This window comes from Rhopilema esculentum, chromosome 4, assembly GCF_057945365.1.
Source record: "Rhopilema esculentum isolate cy_ngs chromosome 4, ASM5794536v1, whole genome shotgun sequence".
Classification (NCBI taxonomy): Eukaryota; Metazoa; Cnidaria; class Scyphozoa; order Rhizostomeae; family Rhizostomatidae; genus Rhopilema; species Rhopilema esculentum.
Window position 1 is genome coordinate 1,950,614 of NC_142818.1, and position 25,190 is coordinate 1,975,803.

Genomic DNA, 25,190 nt, shown 5'->3' on the forward strand with positions numbered 1-25,190 from the left:
TAATCTTGCTCTTTACTCTCTATGAATGCAATTCTGTAATCAAGTTACTCCTCCTATTGATAATTCTTCACCCGTATAATGTTTATATAATTGGGAATAAAGATTTTTTGGTAAGTTTTGTAATATCTCCAATATAAATTTGTTTCCTACAAAAGTTCTTCCCTGTATTTAAGCGTGTCCTTATAATTGTGAAGGGGTGTAGTCCAAAAGAAATATCAACGAGGTATGGCCTTGGTGAATTTCCACTTCGCTACAAATGAGGTAATTATGTAGGAATGAGGAGTGTTATTCTATTCCAATTCATAATTATAGTAACAATTTAAGGATTCATAGTAACAGTAGACTTCGCGGCATGTCTACTCATTTATTCAAACGTTGGAAAACACCGTATGAGATTTGTGAGATTTCAAGACCGTTTCCAAGTTTATCTTTCCGTACCCCTAACTGATCACCTGATTCCCGAATGACTCGGCTAGTCTTTTTCACTGCCAGTTTAACTGCCGAGAGATTGTATTGAGGTGTCCCGGGGGATTAATGTATGAAATTAGGCAGCCTATGTTGCTGCGGCATCCTTTGTTGTCGTCTTATTACCAGTTAGAGACTGCTTAAATGTTTCATTCCACATGCCAGCGAAACACTCGCCGAATTCGTAATACCCATATTCTTACTGACCTGGCGTATCTTAGTCCCATATTGAACAGTTTTATTAGCATTTGTTTCGTATAAACCGTGAATGAAACTCTAAACATTGGATTAGTCTGTGTGAATGAATGGCTCTGAGGAAAATTGTTTATGAAAATCATTGACCGTAATCTCAGCGGCTTTGATTTTTTAAATATCCATTAACGCGGGATAATGGCGTTTAAAATAGAATCAAAAACAGCCTATGCGAGATCATAACACCCAAACCAGATTTGTTTTCTGCCGGAAAAAACACACAATTCAAGGATTTGTAGTTTTTAGGTAAATAATAAACAAAAGATGTGTTTGTATATGATATGTCAGCATTGCCTTTTTTAAAATGCGAAGGTTTAGTTGTTTAAAGTTCTTTGTTCTATATTACTTATTTTCATCTCAGTTCTAGGAGGCTAAAAACATGATTATTAAGGGGTCATCGTTTGTCTGCAGGATTTGTTTTGACTTACATAACTTTACAAATTTCTTAGGCCTTGAAATCAGCTATGTTTCTTCTTGGTCTAGATATGTGAAGTTTTGTCACTGGTATATCATGGTCACCAATTATTGCGTCACGAATCTATGTTCTTCCCAGGACTGGATTATGGACAAAATTCTTGAATCGGCCTGAAAAGCCTGGATTAAATCTTTAAAGCTCATCAGTTTGTTATTCTCGACACTCAATAAAGTCCCTTGCCCGCATTGGCTGTTTTTAATGCTTCAGGAATTTTCAACTCTGTAAGCTCCAGTGATTTCCCAATCTAGTCAATGAAACAGGCTTCCTTTCTCGAAAACTTTGCTCTAGCCGCTTTGCTACTGAATGAAAATGCACTATCAGAATCTCTACACTGTTTTGAAGTTCGAAGAAAAAAAATACATTGATGTTACCGTAATTCTGTTTTTGCTATGGTGTCTGAAGCACCCCCATATACCTTTCTTTATAATCAAAGACTGAAATTTCTGTCTCTTTTCATCCTTTTAGCGGGCAAACTGGCTCTGGTAAAACATTTACAATGCTAGGTTGGTCTTTGGTACATTTTTTTGAATCTCTAATTAATCCTGATATTCATTACCTTTTAACGCTGTTTAGAAACCAATATTAAGTATAGGCCTATTTAAATTGTTAGATGTAAATAGAAATTTCGTTTCAAGATTTGCCCTTACGAATTTTGCATTAACCTCATTGTCAATTGTGCCTGCAACCATTGTCTGCTGTTTCGCATTTTTATACTCTATGAAACTACTCTAAACAGGCTGAAACCGTTAACACGATAGACTACTTTCACAGTTCATGCAAGAGTTGAACTTTTTAAACACAATTCCGTCATTGTTGTCCGTTCCGGACTACAGTCTTACAATCCTTCATTATCAACCATCGATCATCACCTTGTCTTCCATTATTTCATTTTTATGTAACCTTCCTTAAAGGACCTCCCGATGATTCAGACAATTTTTCACACGAGCTGCGTGGTGTAATTCCTAGAGGATTCGAGTATATGTTCAGTCTTATAAATCGGGAACAAGAAAAGGTGTGTGTGGATCTTTTGCTCTACCGATTCTTTTTGTTCATAAAGCTAAGAGTCAGGAAGCGAAGAGTAAATGAATAAAAATGCAGAAATTCTAGGCTGTTTCTAAATACATCACATTAAGTATTGTTATATCGTTTAATTCATTTTTAGTTCAATTCAGTTTAGTTTCTATCTTGTTTAAGAGTTAGTGAGAAGAATAGGTAATTTTGTTTAACTTCAGACTAGCTTTATATCTAAATAAAATTTGTACTTCTTATTTATAGCAATGTTTAGTGGAGCTAGTCTCCTTGGAATCTGAAATGGAGAACAGTCCACGCCCAGTCTTACACGATGCATCTCGTACAGGTCGTGTTTTAGATAGAAGAAAATTTGAAGAAAAAACAGTCATCTATAGCTTTTGCTTATGTTTTTAGCACGGAGATCGCAAAGAATTCATCTGTAAGTGTTCTTTTCTGGAGATCTACAATGAACAAATATTCGACCTTTTGGATCCAGCCTCTGTTGGCTTGCACCTAAGAGAAGACATCAAAAAGGGCGTTTTTGTTGAAGGACTGCAAGAAAGAGATATTATCTCAGCAAAAGATGCATATAAAGTGAGTATTTAAATCTCTTTGATATTTATTTATGAAATCTGGAATATTTGAATTGTTAGAATTGATCACTGTATTGTGCACAAAATTCTTAACCTTTGTACTTATTTGGTAGCTTTTTTTACGTTCTTAACTTATTTATCAATGCTGTCCGTGCCAATTTAATAAACTGTGGTGATTGTAATTTTGAGTATAGTTTAGTAATTTTTCTTTTTTTAAGCACTCTTGAATAAACTTTTAAATTCGAAAAAAGTGAACGGGGTTTTCAGATACCAAACAAATGCTTGCCTTTGCGTTAAGACTGTTTTCATGTCCACCAAGCATTCTATGGCACCTTATGTTTATCCAATATCGACTTTCTATAGATGTTCCTTACAGGCATCACCTTTGTAGAAATATATTCTATAGGGTCACGTTTTTCATCTTGTGTTCTTGAAACGAGTATATTTTTCAGAGAATTTAATTGATTCACGAATTTTTGTGTAGGTACTGACATCAGGATGGATGAACCGACGAGTGGCGTCGACATCGATGAACAGGGAGAGCAGTCGAAGCCATGCTGTCTTCACTGTCTCAATACAATCGAAGGAGAAAAAGGGAGGCATTGCAAATATCAAGGTCTCACGGCTTCATTTGGTCGACCTTGCTGGATCGGAAAGACAAAAAGATACTCGTACGGAGGGTGTGCGATTAAAAGAAGCAGGCAACATCAACCGATCGTTATCTGCTCTTGGTAATGTCATAATGGCCCTTGTGGACATAGCACATGGGAAAACTAGACACGTGCATTATCGAGATTCCAAACTGACTTTCATTCTCAGGGTGAGTTTGTCTTTAATATGTGCTGTAGACTTCCATGTTCCTTGTACTTTTCGATCAATGCATATACGATGTTTGCGTTTTAAGATCTAGAAGGCTCGTAGAGGTTGTTTTCTTCTACATTTTCAGCCACGTGGCCAATTTTCAGCCAGCCAATATATTGGTGATTTCTGTACTTCGATGTTGCTTTAGTGAACGATGTAGAGTTTGTATCGAACAAAACGGAAAAATAGCGGAAACATGAATGTCTTGATTTAAATTTTGTATCTTTTTGCAACATCAGATGCTAATTAAAGATTTCATAAGCTTAGATTGAAATTTTCGACTTCATTTTGTAATATTTGACTTGATCAAATTTTAGCTCTTGATATTAGCTATTTTTGTTCTTGACATTGTTCAAAATTGTATCTTGTTCATTCTTCAGGATTCACTTGGCGGCAATGCGAAAACTTACATTATTGCAAATATTCATCCGTCTGCAAAGTACGTTTAAACATTTTTCAAGCAGCTTCTCACAGATCTTGCTTTATCACTCCTGTTTATACTTTGCTCTTTTTGCTTTAGTTTCAGCTATGATCTGTAGTGGTTAAACATTCTGGTTTATACAGACTTCTGTTAATATATAAACTTTTGATATGTAAACTAGGGCTGAATGTTTCTTTTGTAAAAATTGCTATGGACTTTTATTTTCATGGGGTTTTCCCTACTTTTATACAACGGGTTGATTTTTTTGCCATACCACGCAAAATGCTATTGATCCTGACTTGCCACTGGATTTGCTTGTGCTTTTCTTTTCAACCATTTTGTCATCATGATATAAATCCAAATGTAATGAACTTTTATTTTCTTTTTCCGTTTATGGTTTAAAAGATAAGTTTTTCCGAAGCATGTTTAATATTAAGAAGTCCTCTCCCTTGTTCTTTTATAATTCAGTCTGGAAAAACTTGTTTTCGATTTCCTTTGCATTTTAATCTTTTATCATTCCTTCGCACAAAAGGTGTTTTGGAGAAACTTTATCGACTTTAAATTTTGCAAGAAGAGCCAAGATGATAAAGAACAAGGTATTTTTAAGTTATATGGTCATTTTAAATCCCACAGATTCAACCTTTTGTAAATCATATCATAGGATAATCGTCATCTCCTATCTTTTTTATACATTTTATTTGATTTATTATCTCTCTGCCTTTTCTCATTAATTTTCAATTTGTTTCAATGTTCCAATATAATTATCAACCATGGTAGATTGAACATATACCGAAAACTGTTCTTTTCAAAGTATATATAGAAAGTTCAATGTTCTTGAGAACAAGTATTTACAGCTTATATGTTATCCTTCTATTAGGCTATCATCAATGAAGATATAACAGGAAATGTCACTGAATTACAAATGGAGATAAAAAAGTTGAAAGATATTATTTCTCAACTAAAAGGTATTTGCTTCATTTTACTTTTTACCTTTTGTTATTAAAAGCCAAAGATCGAAACTATTTCACAATCAAGTTCATTTTGTTTTTCATAACCATTTTTCATTTTTCAGCTGGCGTTGTACCAGAAGGCGGCCTAAAAGAAGGTAGATATTAGATAAATATTTCTCTTTGTCTTTTCAATTTCCAAAAGTTTCTTTACTCATAGTTTTGGAAGGATATAAAAGATTTTTATTGAATTTCACGTGTGAATATATTTGCCGTGATTCTGCATCTTTTGTGAATTTAAAGCAGAAATAATTCAATTTGTTATGTTTTAAAGAATTTGTAAAAAATGATGACTTGAATCGATATTGAAATATTAATTAAAAAAATGGAAGTAATTTCCAAGACTCATACACTTTTTTTAAGAAACCATATCCGGAATTCGGGTCCCTCTTTTATGAAATATTAGGTCAAAATAGAAGTTGTTGGTCAAATAAACTTCCTATGCGATGTACCCCACTAATCGAATGAGTGAACAGGGTCTGCTCGTGTGAAATAAGAGTTCTCTTTTGGATCAAGAAGCATGTGTTGTTAATTCGAACCCTAAACATGATTATGTGATGATATTCATAAAAGTAAACGTCATTTTTTATTGTATTTGTTTTTTTCAAACCAAAGATTCAGAAGAGGCTGAAACCCAAGAAGGGAAACCTTATGCAGAGAAGAGGAAAACTGGCTCAGACGAAAAGGCACAGCAGTGGAAGGAACTGATGCTGAATGCTGTCTCGGAGAGGGAGAAGGCTGAACAAGAAAAACAGGTTGGTCTGAAGTGCTTCTGCTGGCCCTATTTATGAGTGAGGGAATCTGTTTCCGGCCATGTATTGGAAGCAATGTTTAGGAACTTTTTGTTGTGCATATCCAACTAATCTATGTTTAAAAAGATCCATTTTGTTACTGGTTTATGTTTAACAACTCACAGAAATTAAAAATTCAATAAGATTTTAGACCGAGTGCCTCAACAGTTTTTTCTCACTTTTTGATTTTGTTGTTTTTTTAATCACCAGGTTTTACAAGATAAAGTCCAGAAACTTGAAGAAATGTGCAGTAGAAAAGATAAATTTCTTCAAGTAAGTTCTCAAGCTTAGATGTAATCACAGTATTTCTAAATAAAATAATTCAATTCACTAATGATTGAATTTAAAGGTGTACTAAATTTTTACATAAATCATGAAATTTTTAACAATACGGGTTTTATACAGCGCTCCCCCTTTCTTTGTGTATGTTTGTGTTTCTTCATGTTGCTGAACTGTAATGTAGCATGGTAAGTGCCGTATGTAGTGAGACCAGATGACGTATGTATTTTCGTGCTGCATGCGGCATAAAAAGATGTATTATTTTTCTTGTGGTAGTTATATTTTATTTCTATAGATAAAAGGTTTATGTGAATTTAAATAGTACAATTTATTCTTTAAAGTGGGTACTTGAAATATGACCCTTTATACGAATTCATTGAAATTTTCTCTAGGAATGATAAAAAATGAATAAATATATTTTTTGAAGCAGCAAAAACTCTTGAAACTTGTTTCTAGCCCCTTCATGTTTCATTTAGTTTCAGAACTTAACAGTTATATCACAGTTGTCTTGAAGTTAATCCTAGTATCTTGATTGCAGTCGACCAAAATGATTGTAAAATTGAGAGAAAGCTATATCGCCAAGTTAGAAAGAATGAGAAAAAAAGAAAAGGGTGCCGAGGGAGAAGAAGAGGACACTAAAGATCGGGAAATGGTTTGTCATGATTTGATTTTTAATCATTTTTATTGCTTTTATAAATGGATTTGAATAACTATTTTACATTTTGCCTGGTTCTTGTTAAAAATATTGGGCTATTTATTTGGGTTATTAAGAGTTGAAAGAATTTTAGGGGAGCCGAGATGTTTGTGAAAGTTGGCGAGACATATAAAGACTGGAGGATTGAATCGCCTTACTACATTGCACATTTGTTTATACGACGAAGCTGTTGCTTTCTGTTGCTTATTCTAGTCACATTAAGTCTTTAAGCACATTAAGAGTGAAAATGCGATTTTTTGTAGAAATTACTAAGAGAGGAAATCAAGATATTGCAGGATAAGATCGAACACCATCCTGAAGTGACAAGATTTGCGTTAGAAAACCTAGAGCTTCGAGGTGAGGTTTCTTGTTGCACTGTTACCTTAACCACCTAGTGTTTACGAATAATTAGGATTGAATTGGTGGGGAGAATTACATCCAAGCCAATAAATGGGGGCTGCATTGAGTTATACGGGCGAGATTGATTTGTCGTGTGTTTATCCGGCATGTTATATTTGTGGTTAACATGGATTAGGTGGTTGTAGAAATTAAGAAAGGAACTAATGGCCATAAATCTGCAGAGCTCCTTAACTTTTTGCAGACTTCTTTTAATTCACCTTCAAGATTTCTTTCAGATCACATATACAGAACAAATAATTGTGGGCGGGGATGGTTGCAACTAGGGGGTTAAAGTTTTTCAGCAACTTTTTACTTGGGGTTGACACCTTTTCTATATTGGTTTGAACGGAGCACAGTAACAAAACATTTTATTCAGTTTCAACTTTTTGAGGTCGCCAGAACCCATTAGTGGTGATAGAAATTCTTTGTAAGAAGAGTTTTTTGAAAAAGATTCAGTTGCCATTTTTAGATTTTTATGGTGCAGGTGGGGGTATTGTTATTGTCAAAAGACTGAAGTTCACATGACATACAAAGTTAGCGCAGTTGTTTTGAGAAAAAATGTCATAAATTTTTTTAACTTTTTTTAAAGCATATTTTATAGCACAAATTATTCAAGAATGCTGATTGCTTTTAGTAAAAATAATTATTATTTGAATTAAGATGATCGGGTCGCTCCAAAAATTTTTTTGTTTTGATATGATTTTAAAAAGAGAAGGAAGAAAACTTTTCTGCCATTGGTATTTGATACAATTCACTTCATTTTCAGCTGAATTAAAAAAGCTAAAAACGATGGCTGCCGACAATGCTTTTAATGATAGCAACAACAACGAGATGGTGAAAGCCCATCGATATACTCTGCAGTTAGAAAGGCAAATTCGAGATCTCATGGCTTCATCGCACGGAAATGGTAAGCCTGGAAACATGTGCGATTGGTGCCAGGGAAATACTTCTCGCACATTTTACCTTTGAATAAGTCATCAAAATTCTTCATACATCATAGATTAAAGCCACTGCTCAAGACTGCTAGAAAGTTGTTAACCTCTCTCCTGTCAATGAGCTAAAACTTGAAACCCATCTTAAAAAACCAATGGACATAACACATCATCAACAATAATAGCCATGCCATGTAAGAGCTTATGACAGTTGACCGGCAGAAATTGATTTTTGGTAGCCCTAGAAAGGCGAAGGGGGGGGGGGGGCTAGAACCGAGGATTATTGGTTGAACGATCGCCACTTTCTCTATCTTAACTATTTATTTCTGGAATATCAATTAAAGATTGATTGCAGGAAAAGATATATCAATTAAAGGGTCAGTGCTACGTAGCCTTCAGTGTCATATACAGCGGGGGCGTATCAGCGGGGGGGGAGGGGTAAGCTCTTTAGAGTCCCCATGGCTGGTATGTTTAAGGGCTTTTGGGTAATCTACTCCTTTAAAGTATAATTCATATCTGCTATCCATCTCAAATCTAAACCTGGGTCCCGAGCTGATCCCTTACGGTTCCCTAACATATACAGTGGGTGCATCAACGCTGAATGAAATTACTTTTTTAAGGAAACATTTTTATTGATTATATTGAGCTGAAACTACCGAAAATGTTTCGTTGCAGATTCCGAGAAAAGTTTATCAAGTTCTTTGCAAAGTCTAGAAGCTTCAAACGCAGAAGTAGATCGACTGAAGGCGTCTTGTACACAATTCCAAACAAAGTATGAAGCATCTCAGCAGGATTTGGCCCAAAGCCGTCAGGAAATTCAACAGGCGCGAGAAGAACTCATTGAGCAATCGGAAAAGGCGAGGCGGAAAGAATTAGAGCTTCAGTCAGATCTGGTTGCTGCAAAAAAGTCCATTTCAGAATTAGAGGTACTTAATTGAAAATAGATTATTGATTGAAATCTGTTAGCAAGAATTTGCGAAGATGCTCTTATACTGTATTTTTAATTTAAATAAAGGCGAAAAGCAATAAGGAAAAACATTAGAGTTGTTTATTCAATTTTTTTATGTTATTATTATTTATGCCTTGCTAAATGTTCTTAAACAGAGTTCTAAATTTTGATCATTTTTACTATCAGCTGTCTCTGTGTTGTTAAGACATATGATTCTCTTGAGTAGCTTTGAGATTTTCCTTTCGATTACTTTGAGAGCCAGAGCATATCATTGTTACAGGATCCTGAGTACCCTGCGTTTTATCTTCATTTAGAGAGCACTAGAATCCTTCCAGCTGAAGACCGCCGTTGAAAGAACAACGATGAACGACATCCATATGCAAACGATTAAGGTATAATTTTGTATGCCAGACCAGGCTTGCTTTGTATGTTGCGGAGGTTGCTGTTGTTGTTGACATTGTTGTGTTGTTGTAACTGTTGTTTTTGTTGTTGCTGTTGCTCTTGTTGGTGTTGTTGCTGTTATAGTTACTATTGTTGGACAAAGAAAATCATTTTTAGTTTCTGATAATAGGTTCGGAATTCATTCTAAAACATTTGTATGTAAGTAATTCGAAATATAGAAGCTAACTAATGTTTTTTGACTGCTAAATAGTTTTTATTATTTGTCAAATGTATTTAGAAATTAACAAAAAAAATGCTTGTTGTATTCATATCAGCATTATAAACTATTGTATATTTCTTTTTGCTTTGGTTTGATTTTGTTTTTCATTTGTTTAAGACTCTAACCTCGCCCCAAAGACTTGGAACACCGATTAGATTTGGCAGTACACACAAATCCACGCCCTTGAGGACCAAAGACCTAAAGAATGCGAGCATGAATGGAACGCCTAAAAAGACATTATTTAACAACGATTCAACCGAAAATACTGATTCAAATATTATTGACACATCAAAATCTACAACGTGTCAGTCAGGGACGAAGCAAAATGGCACACTTCCTCGGCGTGATAGCCTTAATGATATAGAAGACGAGGATGAAGAAAACCCTTTTTTTGATTTTCATTCTGAGTCGAAAGATGCGGAGGAGATCTATACAGAAGCTATGATGGAAGAGTTGAAACAGTTGCAGGTTAGTATAACTTGTGAGCTTGGAAAGGTTGACTGGTAAGAGACTTATATTTGCCATCCATTGTTGCGATTGCTTGCTGTTATCAATGCGTTTGGTTTTATAAAAAGGAAATGGTGCTCTACGGAATATTCGTGAAGAGTTGAAAAGTGATGACGTCATGGAGATCTATTTTTAGAATTACGGAATTTTGATCATGTGATCTGAAAGAAAATTATAAAATAATCCTTTAGATGATAAAGTAAGTCGAATATTACTAATTGTTGACCGAGAAATAGTCCAAAGGACTCATTCGCTTTCCAGTGGAATCAGCAAGGAATACTACAAAACCCTTGAGTTAACTTAAGCTCTTTCAATTGTCATATCTCCAACAATCTCAAACATATTTGACTGATTTTTCATATTCAATAACATTTCTTCGTTTTGTATTGTCCAAATTTAATGTTTCCAAAAAAAATTTTTCATGGAATCTTCAGTTTTAAACTCTGTAGTTCTTAAATCCTACTATGTGTATAAGGGGTACTGTGTGGGTAAATGAGCTATAGCAAAACAGTCAGAGTTTCACAAGCTAAAAACCAAAGCGATTCTCTAGGAAACAGAGAGGTTAAAGCTGTGTATCTTTCAAGAATGTTGAAGTCAAAAACCTTAGTTATTCACCTGTGAGAAGGGTAACATCAGAATTTGTAAGTTAACTTACAATAAAACACACCACAAATGGGTATAATCTTACTACGGGATCTGAATCTCACTTCCCCTTTAAAATTTTGCAATTTGTCAGATCACTGTGCAATCAATAAAAGAAGCTGTAACCCAGCTGATTATTGATCGACTATCTAGTACTCGGAACACCACGAGCAATTCTTCCTCTTGTAATTTCAGGCAGTTATTGATGAGCATCACGAAAACCTGAAGAACGAGAAATCAAAAGTTGTCAAAGTTAATCAAATAAACGCTAAATTGCAGCATCAAGTCAACGAATTAAACGAGGTACGTTGATTGTTTTTTTTAAAAATGGCTTCATCAACACTAGTTACTAGTACTCCCCTCAATCAAGGTAGATGTCTACTTGAGACTTTTATTAATCGTTCCTTGAAAAATACCATGATTTTTTTATCTAATTTCAGAACATGTTAGAGTTGTATAATTGCATTTCTAGGTTCCTATTTACGCATTACGACTTAATTAAGTATGTGTATTTTCAGCCATTAGTTGCTCCCTCAAACTACAATTGATAGAAGAGGGAGCCCAGTAGTATTTTGCAAGGCCCAGTAGTTTTTGCAAAGCCCAGTAGTACGTTGCTTTTCAAATGTTTCTTCTTGCTAGTTAGTTTAAACTTGTCCAATGACCTAAGCTGAAACAAATTCTGCTTGACAGCTGTTATCAAAAGAACGATCTTCATGGAATACCAAAGAGTTTGAAATCAATTCACAAATCACAGGTTTATCGAGACAGTTTAAAGAAGAACAGGATGAGAAACAATGTGAGTGTCTTCTTCATGCGTCGTTCGCAATATCTTCCAGTCTTCATTGTGAACAAGGGCACGAATAGACCGATTCTTGTAGCATTTGTTCGTCTTTCTTCTCCATATTGTCTGATTAAGAGGAACATTTAGCCGAATGGTTATGCCAAACGGTGTTCACCTGATATGTACTTTAGATGAGACATTATAATACACGGGCGTGTTTGGACTCATCTTCCCTGTCTAAAAAGAGCCTTACTAACGCGCAAGTACTTTAGGTAGCTTGTGCAAGGCTGTTTAATTGCATCTTCAAGAGAATTAGCCCATGTTTGTATAAAGCCGAAATGAGTGTTTTTCAAGTGAATTTTCCGCACTTTTAAATCCCAGAGATATTATGGTTTTAAGGGCAATAGGCCGCTCTTTGATGATATTAGGACTTGATACTAGTGATAAGGGCACATATCCTATTGCTTTCTTTATGGGTCACCGTTAAAGCAGGGAATTAACGATTAACATTGGGATCTACATAGCTTACAAGGATCCTTTTACATCTGTGATTTCTCTTGTTTCCAAGGAATGTTAAGGGTTGCCAAAGGGTTTATAAGGCCTTGGGGTAGGAGTTAATATTCGCTAACTTGGTTTTAATGTCATTCTCAAAAAGCCACATTCTCACAATGTAGCCAACTCAAACCTTCTGTAGTAAGCATCTTTGGTCGCAATATATGTTGACATATTTAACTCCTAACTCGTTCATCTCCTTCATAACCCTCCCTCTACTTTGAACTCGGTAGCATCGACAATTTTTTGTAGGCTAGTTATTAAAACTATCTGATAAATAATTGCTGTTATTTGATTTAGTGCTGAAGAGCGAAGTGGAAGATTTGAGGATTCTGATACAGGCTGCCGACAAAGAAGTCGATTCTTTAAAACGAGCACGAAATAATGACGCAATCGAAGGCGGTAGGAGATATGCAGGTCTGGAAAGCAAGGTAAATACGCCAAACTAGTTATAAACATTTTCTTAAAATAGGCCTTGTTACGAAAATTATTTTAAGATATTAGCTTATTTTGGGCACAAGTTTTACTATCAAATATAAGTTTTGAATTATGCCTCATTATTATGGTAATAAGAAACAAATGAGTTTGGTTTATTTTTTATGATCCCTCATGTCTCATGTTTGAGTTTTACCCCTGCAGAGGAAAGTGAATTTTTTGTTCTCATATTAAGATTCGTCTGATCAATGGACTTGTTTTGTTTTGCAGTTGGTGAAAATAGAGTCAAATTATTATAACTTACAAAATGAGCTCGATGAAACTGCTCAACTAAACCAACAATTACAGGTAAATTACGTTCTAGAATTTGATTTGTGCGGAGCTGATTTTTCTTTGAATTTTAAAACTAAATTCCAGTTCTGACTTGATGGAGCTATTTTCATGGGACTACCGTCATTTTATCAATGGCTTCTTTTTCGTGAACCTTTTGACGTCTCCTATGCATTATAAGTAAATTTCTGCAGTTTCACCCTGTTTCTAATGAAGGACATTGCATTTTTTAAACAGAGTGATTTGGAAACCTGCAGAGAAGAGCTACAGTTTACGAATCATAAGAACAGAGAACTGGAAATAATTGTTTCTGTTGAAAGAGAAAAAGTTAAAAATCTAGATGGCAAGCTAAAGGTACAGTCTTTCCTCTTTTCCTTGTCATCAGAATTTCGATTTCTTGCTTGGTTTTTTCCATTTTAAAGTTGATGCAGTTTATCCATTTAAGATTTAGTATATGATGTGTCTTTGGCAATTGAAGAGTTGCTCGACAACTTTGGTGGGATTTAGCCAGTTCGCGCGATTCATCATCCACCCTCGCGTGTTTTGCGCTTTAATGAAAAGCAATAAGGACGCCAGGAGTTTTTATTTATTAAAAAGGTCGACAAGTAAGAAATATAGAAATACATCTATGTACCTACAATATGAAGAGAAGGCAAAAAAATGTTTTATTTCTCTTATTTAATTTCTGATCGTCTGTTCCACGTTGTTTATGATAACTAATATTTATTTACAGAATGCACTGGAAAAGTTGGAAATTGAAATTGAGACAAACTTAAAACTAACACAAGAAGATAAGCAAACGGTACGATCCTAATTTTGAAATTTTTTCTTGCCACAAAGAATTTGTTTCTGATTGCCAATTTCAGATGTTTTTCGATTTGATGCAATGTCGATCGTATGGCTCAGCATTTTTCAAAGCTGTAAGGTCAACAACAGCAATTAGAGATACCAAGAGTATGGATATAACTTTGGATACAATGGTATTTTTAGTTTGCCAAAGATATTCCCACCTTGGAAGGGCTAATAAAGTTATAATTGTGAGATAGGAAATTTTGCTGCTTAGGGCCCAACAGAAAAGTTTTGAATTGATCAAAAAAAATTGCTATAAAGGTAACGTAAGTCTTCGAATAAGCTTTCACCTTAGAATAAGCCTCCCCCTCAAATAAGCCCCAAACCCTAAAGTAATTTTTGTGAGAAAAGTCCCCACCTCGAAAAACCCCTGAGATATTGTCTCGACAACAATGGGTTTATCTGCATTTTAAGCAGCCTCAAATACAACGAGAACATTTACCCTGGTAATATTTTTGGCTGATGCTCAATAAACCCCCTCTTTCGAATTGGCCCCCCTCAAATATGCCCCCACTCCAAAATAGTTTTTTGCGAAAAAATCCCCCGGAGGCTTATTCGAAGACTTACAGTACATAATTCCTGAATAATTGGTTTTTTAAGCTAGGGACATCGTTTGAATGGTTAAGTTGGAAGGGCCAAGCTTAATTTGCAACCTGAGTTTGCAGTGGAAAACTTAAATGGAAATCTTATGATTGAATTATAGGGCGTAGTTTCGTGACAAATTTAGCGTTTCTTTTAACAATGTCTTTTCTTGGTTTAGGAAGTAATGCGAGCTCTTGAAGAATCTAAAGAACTGAGGGACCAACTGGATCAACTGAACAGTAAATGTAAATTGCAGGTAAGAACATGACTATAAAGAGCCAATCGAGATTGCAGCTTTCCTTGTTTCTTTGATTCTCCATCTAAAATGCTTTCTGTTGCAAGAAAATTTCACCTTTCTGATTTGCATTTCAGGAAACAACAATGGCGAAGATTGGTAAAGAGCGTGACGAGCAGATTGCGGAGGTCGTGCGTCTAAGTAGAGTCAATGAATCTGAAAACGAGGCTGTTAGCAACTTACGTAAATGCGTGCAAGACCTTCGAGGCTCGTTATCGGCAAAAGAAAACGAACTAGAACAAATGTCGAGCCAGCTAGACGAATCGAAACGAATGTTTAACGAGTTAACCGCAGCATATGACGAAAAGGTGTTGTTTTATCTCCCAATAATCTTTGGTTTTGTTAGCTGTATCCACAGAGTACAAAGAAATAAGTTTCCTTGTAGCCCATGAAGCAGGGTCTTTTTATATTTGCTTTAAGTCTCCCAGACTTTGAAAATACGTCGATAGTAACAAGCTACGTTTATACTAAATAAATAAAGAAGGGGAAATTTTTATTGTTATCAATATTGATTGTGTAATATCAGCCTTAGTTAATATTTAATATATAGTGATGAGCCAAGAAAAGTACTTTGAAGAGTTCTCATCCCCATTTCCCGGCATCTCTACTCCCACTTCATACCCTTCAGCTCACTTTTAGTGCCTATTCTCGTACCAGGATGCACCACTTTTGTTTTCTTTATTTTGTAAACAATTGAAATCCCAACGCAAGCAATATTATTTATGTATTTCACTCTATGCAAAAAATGTACGGGCATGTATAACGATGACTTGAAAATTTTGAATCAGAATAGTTTAATGTAGCATACCAGTTCCCTATTCTTTAGAGAACTATCTTATCCTAACTGGATAGTGTCCTTCATTGGGCAATCGATCAGAATCTTAGAAACTGTCCTAAATCGACAGTTTTCTAAGGATGAGGTCAGGATGTCTTACTTTTTCCAATTTCTCATTCATTGTTCCAACTTGTTGAATGCTACAGCTCTGGGTCTCGATTGTGGGTTACGCGCCCGTGTTTGCAATAATTTCTAGTGTTTCATATGAATGCAAACACTAGCCAAGTTATAAGAGTGTTAGGTCAAAATTATGATTTATCAGAGGTTTTATCTGAAGTAGGTTATAATTACATTTTGGCCTAGTTGCCATGACATGTACCCGCCCACCTCCTTGATCTTTAGTTTTTAAACAGAAAATAATTTGGTTTACTCATAGACACTTTTAGACTGGAATGCCCACGTCTCGCTGTTAGGAAATTGCATATAAGCTGTGGGTGTTTAACAAGATTACTCTAGGATTCAAGTTACGGTTATCTTAGACTAATGGATTTGATAATCTGAATCAGGTCGTAGGCAGGAACCGCAATATTATCAAATGCTTATTTCTTGTTTGGTGAAGAATTCTAGCTTCTTATGCTTTTGGATTGATTTAATCTTCAAAAATAGTTGATCTTGTACGCTTCGTAGTACCTTTTATTGTTTATGCAGAGATACCTTTATGCAATGACAAGGTACAGCGCCATGCCTATTTCTTGTAGAATTAATGCTTTTCTCAATGTCTTTTACTTTTCTTGCAGAAAAAGAAAATCTCTAGATTAAATGAAGCCTTAAAACAAGAATCAAATATGTTAGAAAAAGAGAGGTCGGAAAAAGATGTTGAGGTAAATTTATACTTTTTACTTGCATTCAACATTGAGTAGAAACCTCGCATTATATTTTAGAAATTTTGCTGTTATGAGCCATAGATTCATTAGCTTAGAATTCCATTGAATGTAAAAATGGATTTGCATTAAAAGATATTCTAGAAAGGGACTCAGTTGACGAGCAATCATGTCGAAAAGGGCGTCTAAAGAAGACTGGATTCCTTCCTAGTTGAAAACAGTTTCAAATAGAGGTTAACAGTTTCAAATAGAGGTTGACAGTTTCAAATAGAGGTTGACAGTTTCAAATAAGAGGTTAACGACTATGGACCTATTATGTAAATATATATTAATATCTGCCTCATTTTCCCATTTTTTTTAGCCAGGAAGCATTTGAATAGATTTTCATTTGAAATGAGTAATTCCAGATTTGTTGTTACATGGATGCTACTGACCCGATTCAGCTTATACAAACATATGCTTTGTAACCGTTCCAAAATAAAACTATTAATATTTCTAAGCTTTCCTTTTATGAGTTTTATAGGAAGTTGTCGTATTCAAGATTAATAACTTCATATAAAGCCTATTTTTGTTTTCATTGTAAATATCCTTATAGGAATTATATATTTAGATTATATTTGTTTCAGCTTAAACTTCTAAGGGAAGAGCTGCAAGTAGCAAATGATCAGTACAAAGAGCTGTCTGTTGCTCTAGAACAACAGCAGTCCCAACTTACACCGATACAGGTAAATCCCTTTTCTTAATTCATCCATTTGTGAATTAGCTTTGTACATGAAATAAGGCTTGTGTTATGATGAAAACATATCCTCTAGAAGAACTTTCGATGTGATGTGTGCGCAAAATAGACGATGGCATGTACCACGAAATCAATTGAAGTACATTGTCACTTGATTAAACTTTGAGTTTTATATTGCATTCATTTGCACGTCAAATTGTCAATTTGCAGTCCATGTATCAGAAAGATTTAGGTCAGCATCAGCTCTATGGGTGAATATTTTTAACCTAATTAACTAAATTTGTGAACTTCCGTGAAATCCTGGTGTTTACTCTCCAGAAACTGTGGATGGAGTTTCTTTATGGGTTGGTTGTGGGAAGAGAAATTCCAAAAAAATCCTTAAGATTGAGAACTCGAAAAGGTCGTTTATATGATTTGACCCCCAGTACCCGACGCCTACTACCAGAAATGTAATTTATTGGGCCAGATAACGACTTTTTTAATTGGTTGGATTTTTTATTGACATGCGACCAGTCCTTATCAGCTTAATCACATTTTCGCATTATTCAGAATTTTTAGTTGACATGTTCTACTTTAAGGCGGGTGTGATAGTTGCTTTCTGTTAAGTTAATATCCTTAAAGATAATTGATTATCAACTGGTTAACGCTGCTTTCGGGAAAAGAAGCAAAAGAAATAAATATCAAGAAAAATCATGTCATATCAAAATATCCAATGCCGTGTTGTTCACAAGATCCGATTTTTTGTCATGGCAAGCCTTACTGATGTTTGTACGGTCTTCTAGAGATTCGCGATATTACGAGATAGATTTCACAAGGAAAATTTGCTATCATCATGTTTATGTTTCTGGATATATGGATTCTTCCGTATAACCAATCATTTTATGTATAGAAATTGCAATTGAATCCTGTTAAGTCGTACCTTCAAGGGGGGGGGGGGGGGGGATGAGGAAATGAACCGACTTAGTGAATGTCCGGCTCATTCGGGCTACCATTTTTACTTCATTAAGGTAGAAATATCTTATTAAACCTAATTTAACCGAATTAGAGAATTAAACCTAAACTTAAACCTAGGTTGAACAGAATTTTGCCCGTCATGTCTGTCCTCTTCTTAGATTTTGGCCCTCACACGGCCTCGCTAATACGAAGGGTGTTTTTCAACACCAGACGTCTTCGTAATTCGTTCACAAATGCCTTTATTTAAAGGCCCAAATATGCGAAGAGTGTTTATCAACGCTTATTGACTTTGCATAAACTTCACTGCCGCAGTAACTTGTTGTCAGGCTATGAACATTAAGTCAGGGGTAGTAATTGATTCCCCGAATCTTTAATGTCTATATTGGCTAACTTTTGCAAGGGTTAACTCATGCTACGTTGAAACATCTCAGAATCGCTTGCCATTTCGGAGCTTTTGTTTGGTTGCAGAGAGCCATTTGTAAACCTTGAAAATTATTCAATCAAGATCACAATAATTCTAAGTTCTCCGTTTGTGTTTTTCATAAGTAATGGTCTTTTCAATTTAGTTGAAGTTTAAAAGCCAGTAGATCGATGCCCTCTTCCTTGTAAAACGTGTGCCAATAGTTAAAGCCTGCCAACAAGTTGCACGCAGTTTTGCTCAAAGCATCTTCATGAATCTCTTTGTCTGTTTCTTTTTAAGGCCATTTCATGACGCAACGAATTCGGCGTAACAGTTTCTTCGCATCTCGGATTCACACAGACTCCTTCTCTATATTTATTTCTACTCTGCACGGCAATATATAATCGTACGCATAATTGTAAATTTGTTTCAGAAAGGGTTTGTAAATAGCCAATATATTTAATATGTATTCCATACTTCTTATAACTTTTTACATGTAAATATTAAGGAAAGGTTTTGCATTTTACCGAATTATGGGTTTTGTAGTCCCACTATGAAATATTTTACGAGAAGCTCCTTTATAACCATTGTAGTAGTTTTAATGTAATTTATTTGATTACGATGGAATGTTTATAGACAAGTTTTATATGAAATGAAATTTTATGATGATGTAACAACCAAGTCTCGGTTTTTCTTCATTCTTTGGGAGGACTGGGAACTAGGGTTATTGTCTGTCGCCAAGATAAACTTATATGATTGGGACCGTAGCTTTTGTCAATGGTCTTTTGGTGGTTTTGGGGAGGCCTAAGGCCGTCTTAGATAAGAATGGCTGGGCTGGTTTTGCTGTGATACTGTGAGTGTGTCTAAAATGTGTTAAGGGGCTTGCATATTTAAACCAAGCCTCTTGTTAAAAGTTAGTTTGTTTTCTTTTTTCAAGTACAGGATTATTTCTGTGGCAGAATACTACGAGAGGTCTGCAGTCATGAATTTGATAAACCAGAACTTTCTCTGTGACTGTTTCATAAGCTTTGGACTGCTTAGATCTGTATAACTAATGCACATAAAAGAAGAAGCTGTTTTATAGAAGAAATTTTATGAGGAACCATTTTTATGTTCATCAAACAGACACATAAGGTAGCATTAAAGGAAATAGTCTAATTATCCATGTTTGCTGGCCTTAAACTACCTAAGTCGCGTTATAGTGTTTCAAATAGTGACCAGTGTTGGTATGTTTAAGGAATAGTGCCCTTATACCTGAGACAGTTGACGTTTACAAAGGCTAAATATATTGCCAGGATTTGTTTTAGAGCAGCACACAGCTTGGCAATGACTTGCCAATGTCCTCCAATAATTTTATTATCAAAAGATCACGTACAATAATTTTATCCTCAAAGATCTTACAATAATTGTGTTGTCATAAAATCTGTGTTCGTTTGTACTGAATCAGAGTCTGAAATGGAATATTTTAAAGACCATATCAATAATTTCAACCTTAGACAATTTTTATACTGTATGCTGCAGATTCTAGTTTGTACAGAAAGATTTTGAAACAGTTGGTTGGGCGTTAACGAGATAATAGGCGTTATTTCAAAAGAATATTTGCTGAATGATGTTTCTTGTACTTTTTTATTCCAAACTTTAAATCAACACTGTCATAGATAGAAACTCTGAAGTTATTAGAAATTTAAAGTTCATCTGAAAGATATTAAAACATATTCCCCTTAAAACATATTCCTGCTTTCTTTGCTCAAAATTCTCCTGAAAGCATTAAAATGACGCAGTTTTCTTCTTTGTTTTGTTTTTTGCTACCTTTTTTTTTTCTCAACACATTTTGACTCTCACTTTAATTTATCAAGACCGAGTTAGCTGAGGAAAGACAGCGTGTGAAGAACTTAGAGGAACAGGTAAGAAACCCTCTATTTCTTTGTTATTCTTTATCTTAAGAAAACTGTTGCATTTTCCCAAAATGTTTCTGCTTGGTTTAATTTTTATTGTTTGTTTATAAATGGTAAGAAAATTGGAAAATGTTATATACTGGCAATAATTCTTAATCTTCGATTTACTCACCCGGTATTCCTTCGAAAAAAATTGAACTTTTGATCAAGCTATTCAATCCTCTCTTGTCCATTCCCAATAAATGTTTTTGAACTGTCCTTTTTTGCAAAAAGGGTATTTTCTCTTCCATTCCATTAATCGCAATTTAGAAACATTGCAGTTGATATCATGACGTTTTGTACCGTATATCTTTCTTTGCCTACCATTCTCTTGAATCTATGAAGTAGTATAGGGTTGCAATAAAATCAAACTAAATCACCGTTAAATTGAGTTAATCCAGAAAATGTAGGATGCTCTTACTGTGACAAACATATCCTCATATTTGGCTGTTATTTTTTTATATTTAAGAATGTTAATTATTGAATATCCTTCTTGTATTTGGAGTGATTTCGGGTAAAACGTTTTTTTTAATTAGTTCATGCTAAATGTTTTGATGCTTTCACCATTTTGGCGTTCTGTAATAATAATCATGATGTTTAGATTTTAGATGGAAATATTTTCTTTTGCTAAATATATTGCAGATTCAAGAATTTAATGAGATGCACAAAGAATCGATTGTGCAGTATGAGAAGCGTCTAACAGACATTCATGACCTAGTCGATCCTAAGGACTTGTCAGTTGTCGATTCACAAGCTGAAGAGATGGGACGCATGAAAGTCAAATTAACAGAATTCGTCAAGCTGTCTGAGAACTGGGAGAATGACAGACAGGATAAAAATGTCATTATTGCGGAGCTCAAAGAACAGATCGTTGGGTATGAAGACTGGAAAAGTGAGAAACTGCTTTACGAAGAGAAGCACAAATTGCTGGAAGATGAGATAGAAATGGAGAAGAAGGCACGAAGTGAAAGGTGCAATTTACTTAATTATAAATCCTTTTGTCAGTAGAGTGGGTGTAGGGGTAAATATTGAAGCTTTCACTAGAATTAAAGGGGGTGGATGAACATGGAAATGATGAAGAGACCATGTGAAAGAAGGGAATGGGTTAAGCGAAATGGAGGAGATAGGAAAAGCGCTGTACACAGGGAAGGATAGTGAGAGTTTGCAAATAAGAGAGGAACCATGATCTTTCCGCCCTAGTAAATAATGATATGATATTTTTTGAAAACAATTTTTTGGTGGTACTAAACTTGAAAATGGAATCTATTAGAATCTATCTACATAAGCACGAAAAACCGCTACTGTGTAGACAAAAGGAGTTCGTTTTCACCTTAGGACTCCATTGGTCAATTATCAATAGGCAAGCGGCACTGATTGGTCAACCTCAACAGTCATGTGCTCGTGTTTCTGATTGGCCCATTTCGATCCACAACTGGGTATATATATTTCCTAGCGTAGAGTTTTCGATCTATGTTCTGACGTTTTAAACTCTGAAGAGTGTCAGACGAAAAGCGTTAGTTTACAAAATGTTTGCTTTTTTCAAAGCCATTTTCGATATCTTATGAAGTTGTTTGGACACTACGCCCCGGTAAGCATATGCTAGCTAGCATGCATTGCAATACGAGGCATCGCCTCCTTCCCAATTCAAGGTATGCATTTAAATAGAAATAGGGATTTGAATAGAATACTGGATAATGTAAGAAAATTATAAAAAAGTTTACTTTTAGCTACTCTTCTCGCTATGATTAATCAACGTATTTGAATATGAGTAATGACCATAAACCATTTTGTTGAAATTATTTTGGTTACAGAGAGGCAAGCCTTAACGCTGAACTTGGCATCTTGAAGAAAAATGTTGAAGCTAAGAATGAACAGTACATGATCGCTGCGGCCGAGTTAGTAAGTAAAAGCATATTGATTCAACAACCAATTACGTCACAAGATACTCAGTTTAGAAAATAACTGTTTACCGGTCTGTCATAAAGTGCTCGATACCGTATAGGCAGAGCTGTACACGCTATTTTTGGTGTATAGAACTGGGCGGTATTAAGTTGCTACTCCGAGTTTTACGCTTAAAGCGATCATCAGGCGACTGAGAGTGAAACTCGGAGTAGCAACCGTCCAGTTCTATACACCAAATGTCATAACATAATGACACAAAAATTGGTTTTCTTTGATTGACTTGTCGCTTTTTTAAGGTTGATTCGTGTAGCTTTTTGTTTTACTTTGTTTGTACTGTGTTGATGATAATGTTTGGCGAAGTGGGAGCGTCCGACGTATGAACAGTCGCTTAAAGAATTGAGAGTGCTAACGCTTGATTTATACTCCCCCCTACCCTATCGAATAATTAATCCTTCACGTAAAAATCCGCTTTTGTTCATATGTCAGCTCTATGAGTGATCTGTATTATATATCATCATATGTTATTTTGACAGCAGCTTACAAGAGTCGGAACTCACTGTCAATAGCTTTTGGATGTTGTACAATCTAGTGCTGCAGTATTTTGAATTCAACCGTCATTCTATAAATCTTTATAACCATAGCTTTTCTTGTAAGATAGGCTTATAGCTTATTTTATCCCGCCAATTCCTGAAAGCTGAGACACCCTTCCTTCAGAGTTCGCTTTTACGGATGGATGCTTTTTTAGGGGACATTAAAGGAATCTAGGCATAGGAACATCGTAGGAATTCTTCTAATATGTATTACTTGATGACATCAGCTATCAACGGAGTTTCTATCTTCTTTAGGAGCAGTGCAAGGAAATGAAGAAGAAGGTGGATATAGAGTACGTATCTCATGTTCGTTACCCACGAGAAATTCGCAAGAATACTTGCACAAGAGGGTTGTTTAGGACTTGCCTGTATTGTTATGCATCAAGGCTATAGTTTGTAAGTACAAAAGCACAATCTGATGGTCATCGTGAACAGTGTACTGGTCCTTCCTCTCGATGTGACCACACCTCGTGATACCTATGCCTGGGATTGCAGAGAGCTGGTGACTCTCTTCACTCTAGATAAAAATTCGTTCATGTCAGGGGCTCGATTCCCAGACCCCTGGATCTGTTGTCTGCAACCCTAACAACTGGCTCCTAGGCTTCACGATCTCGGACCTTGTTTCTTTTTAATTAATAGTGGAAAACTCTGATACCCTACTTTATATTCTACTCCAAGTCTATTTCTATCGCCTTAGTATTTTGAACAATTAACCTAGATTATTTAAACTACATTTCAGACTAGCAATGTTAAAAGGAAACTTGGATAACGCACAGGAAGACATTGATTACATGCAAGGGGAGCTCGAGCGGTAAGAAGTCTGCTTATTAAAAATTATATTTAAGTTGAAAAATATGTATAAGGTCATCTGAACGCTATGGTTTGTTTCCAAAAAAAATGCTATCTTCTACTGTTCTTTTCCAACTACATTTGCTAGTTTTTGAATTGTGTTTTGAATGACAATCAATTTAGGCCATTCTAGCCCTGTCCATTATATAAGCATAGTTTAAGCATATCTTAATTGACAATACTATTTACGCGATGTAGTTATGGTGAAGATTTTGTTTTTTTCTCCATTTCGACGATCTCAAATTATGCCGTCTCGAGACAATTTCAAAAGGGAAATATCGTTAAACATAAATATCTAGTTTCAAATGCATGAAAATACGTATAAGTGACATGGAATGTTATTTTTTCATTGTTTTTTTTATAGCACTAGGAAACACGAGGAAAAAGTGTTTGAAGAAAAAGAGGAGTTGAAATCACAGCTTTCTGTGGTGATGGAAGAAAAGACGAAATTGTCTCAGGTGCGCTTTTTTAAGAGGACAATGGGAATTAATCGCTTAATTCGAGTTAATACCCGCGGGGAAAGTGCGCAGATCCCCCTTTTCTAGAATCGGGTGGTCCCACACGAATATCCTTATTAGGCTGTGAGTATAAAGTTACCTTAGCTATTTGCTAATCAGCTTGTGGTGTTTTCTAGGTGGTTTGCCCTAGCATATTTGTTTAAGTACAGTGATGCAGCTCGAGTCACGCCATATTTTGCAGCACGACTCACGCGTTGTTTTTACGCGTTTTCCCCTCCCATCTCTGTCCCCTTGTACTCGCTTCTCCTCCTGCCTATACCCCGTTACACACTTCCTTCTGCCTTCTCCTGTCTCACTTCTTCTCACACAGTCATATGATTGTGTGACAGGAGTATCAGTCTGATTGTCGGGGTAAAAAACTAAAGCAGTTTTTTTCCCTGGAATCAAACACCGACCATAAAATTGCGTCATTGCTCAGGCAAGACAAGGGCTGATGCACCAAAAGCCCAAATTGTTTTTCCTGAGATTGGGGTGTTGTTTATCATAACTAAGGGGCCCCCGCGATGGAATTAATTTTAATTCTTTACGAATGGTGATAATTTTGATCACATATTATATTGCTTGGGATATCATATTGCTCATTACTATTGCTTTTTATATGTTCACAGACCAATGATGAACTGACGGAAAGAGCCAAGACTTTAGAAGCAGAAAATGCGAAGCTTGCCAGTCACCAGAACCTAAATCAAAAGATAAAACATCATTTGAATCTAAAGAAGGAAAATAATCAGCTGAAAGAGGTTTGCGTCTACCAAGCTTAATCGATCCGTCTTTCTTAATATCTGGTACTTTCCTAGGCATTTTTCTATTTGATATTTTAAAGTCATAAATCATGGTGATTCTACGGACTCTTTTCTTTGCTGAATTTGTTTTGTTTGTCGAAAATCT

General features: G+C 35.4%; 1 protein-coding gene across 3 annotated transcripts in view; it reads left to right on the forward strand.

The window, feature by feature from the left end:
- The window catches only part of LOC135690719 (kinesin-like protein KIF15), a 41,137-nt gene that overhangs the window by 15,312 nt on the left and 635 nt on the right, over positions 1 to 25,190 (forward strand). For 2 of the 3 annotated variants that reach the window (XM_065208357.2, XM_065208358.2), the window contains 33 exons: positions 1,658 to 1,695; positions 2,104 to 2,204; positions 2,618 to 2,797; positions 3,281 to 3,616; positions 4,038 to 4,096; positions 4,611 to 4,674; positions 4,956 to 5,043; positions 5,151 to 5,183; positions 5,701 to 5,840; positions 6,087 to 6,149; positions 6,694 to 6,807; positions 7,113 to 7,206; positions 8,015 to 8,155; positions 8,856 to 9,106; positions 9,444 to 9,521; positions 9,908 to 10,258; positions 11,135 to 11,242; positions 11,630 to 11,735; positions 12,573 to 12,703; positions 12,978 to 13,055; positions 13,275 to 13,391; positions 13,771 to 13,839; positions 14,647 to 14,724; positions 14,841 to 15,071; positions 16,336 to 16,419; positions 17,046 to 17,144; positions 20,366 to 20,413; positions 21,086 to 21,414; positions 22,255 to 22,342; positions 23,191 to 23,228; positions 23,675 to 23,746; positions 24,149 to 24,242; positions 24,911 to 25,042. In XM_065208357.2, coding sequence (XP_065064429.2) covers positions 1,658 to 1,695; positions 2,104 to 2,204; positions 2,618 to 2,797; positions 3,281 to 3,616; positions 4,038 to 4,096; positions 4,611 to 4,674; positions 4,956 to 5,043; positions 5,151 to 5,183; positions 5,701 to 5,840; positions 6,087 to 6,149; positions 6,694 to 6,807; positions 7,113 to 7,206; positions 8,015 to 8,155; positions 8,856 to 9,106; positions 9,444 to 9,521; positions 9,908 to 10,258; positions 11,135 to 11,242; positions 11,630 to 11,735; positions 12,573 to 12,703; positions 12,978 to 13,055; positions 13,275 to 13,391; positions 13,771 to 13,839; positions 14,647 to 14,724; positions 14,841 to 15,071; positions 16,336 to 16,419; positions 17,046 to 17,144; positions 20,366 to 20,413; positions 21,086 to 21,414; positions 22,255 to 22,342; positions 23,191 to 23,228; positions 23,675 to 23,746; positions 24,149 to 24,242; positions 24,911 to 25,042 — 4,033 coding nt within the window. Of the gene's footprint in view, positions 1 to 1,657; positions 1,696 to 2,103; positions 2,205 to 2,617; positions 2,798 to 3,280; positions 3,617 to 4,037; positions 4,097 to 4,610; positions 4,675 to 4,955; positions 5,044 to 5,150; positions 5,184 to 5,700; positions 5,841 to 6,086; positions 6,150 to 6,693; positions 6,808 to 7,112; positions 7,207 to 8,014; positions 8,156 to 8,855; positions 9,107 to 9,443; positions 9,522 to 9,907; positions 10,259 to 11,134; positions 11,243 to 11,629; positions 11,736 to 12,572; positions 12,704 to 12,977; positions 13,056 to 13,274; positions 13,392 to 13,770; positions 13,840 to 14,646; positions 14,725 to 14,840; positions 15,072 to 16,335; positions 16,420 to 17,045; positions 17,145 to 18,809; positions 20,311 to 20,365; positions 20,414 to 21,085; positions 21,415 to 22,254; positions 22,343 to 23,190; positions 23,229 to 23,674; positions 23,747 to 24,148; positions 24,243 to 24,910; positions 25,043 to 25,190 lie in introns of those variants that run through there. The other variant, XM_065208359.2, reaches the window with a different exon arrangement.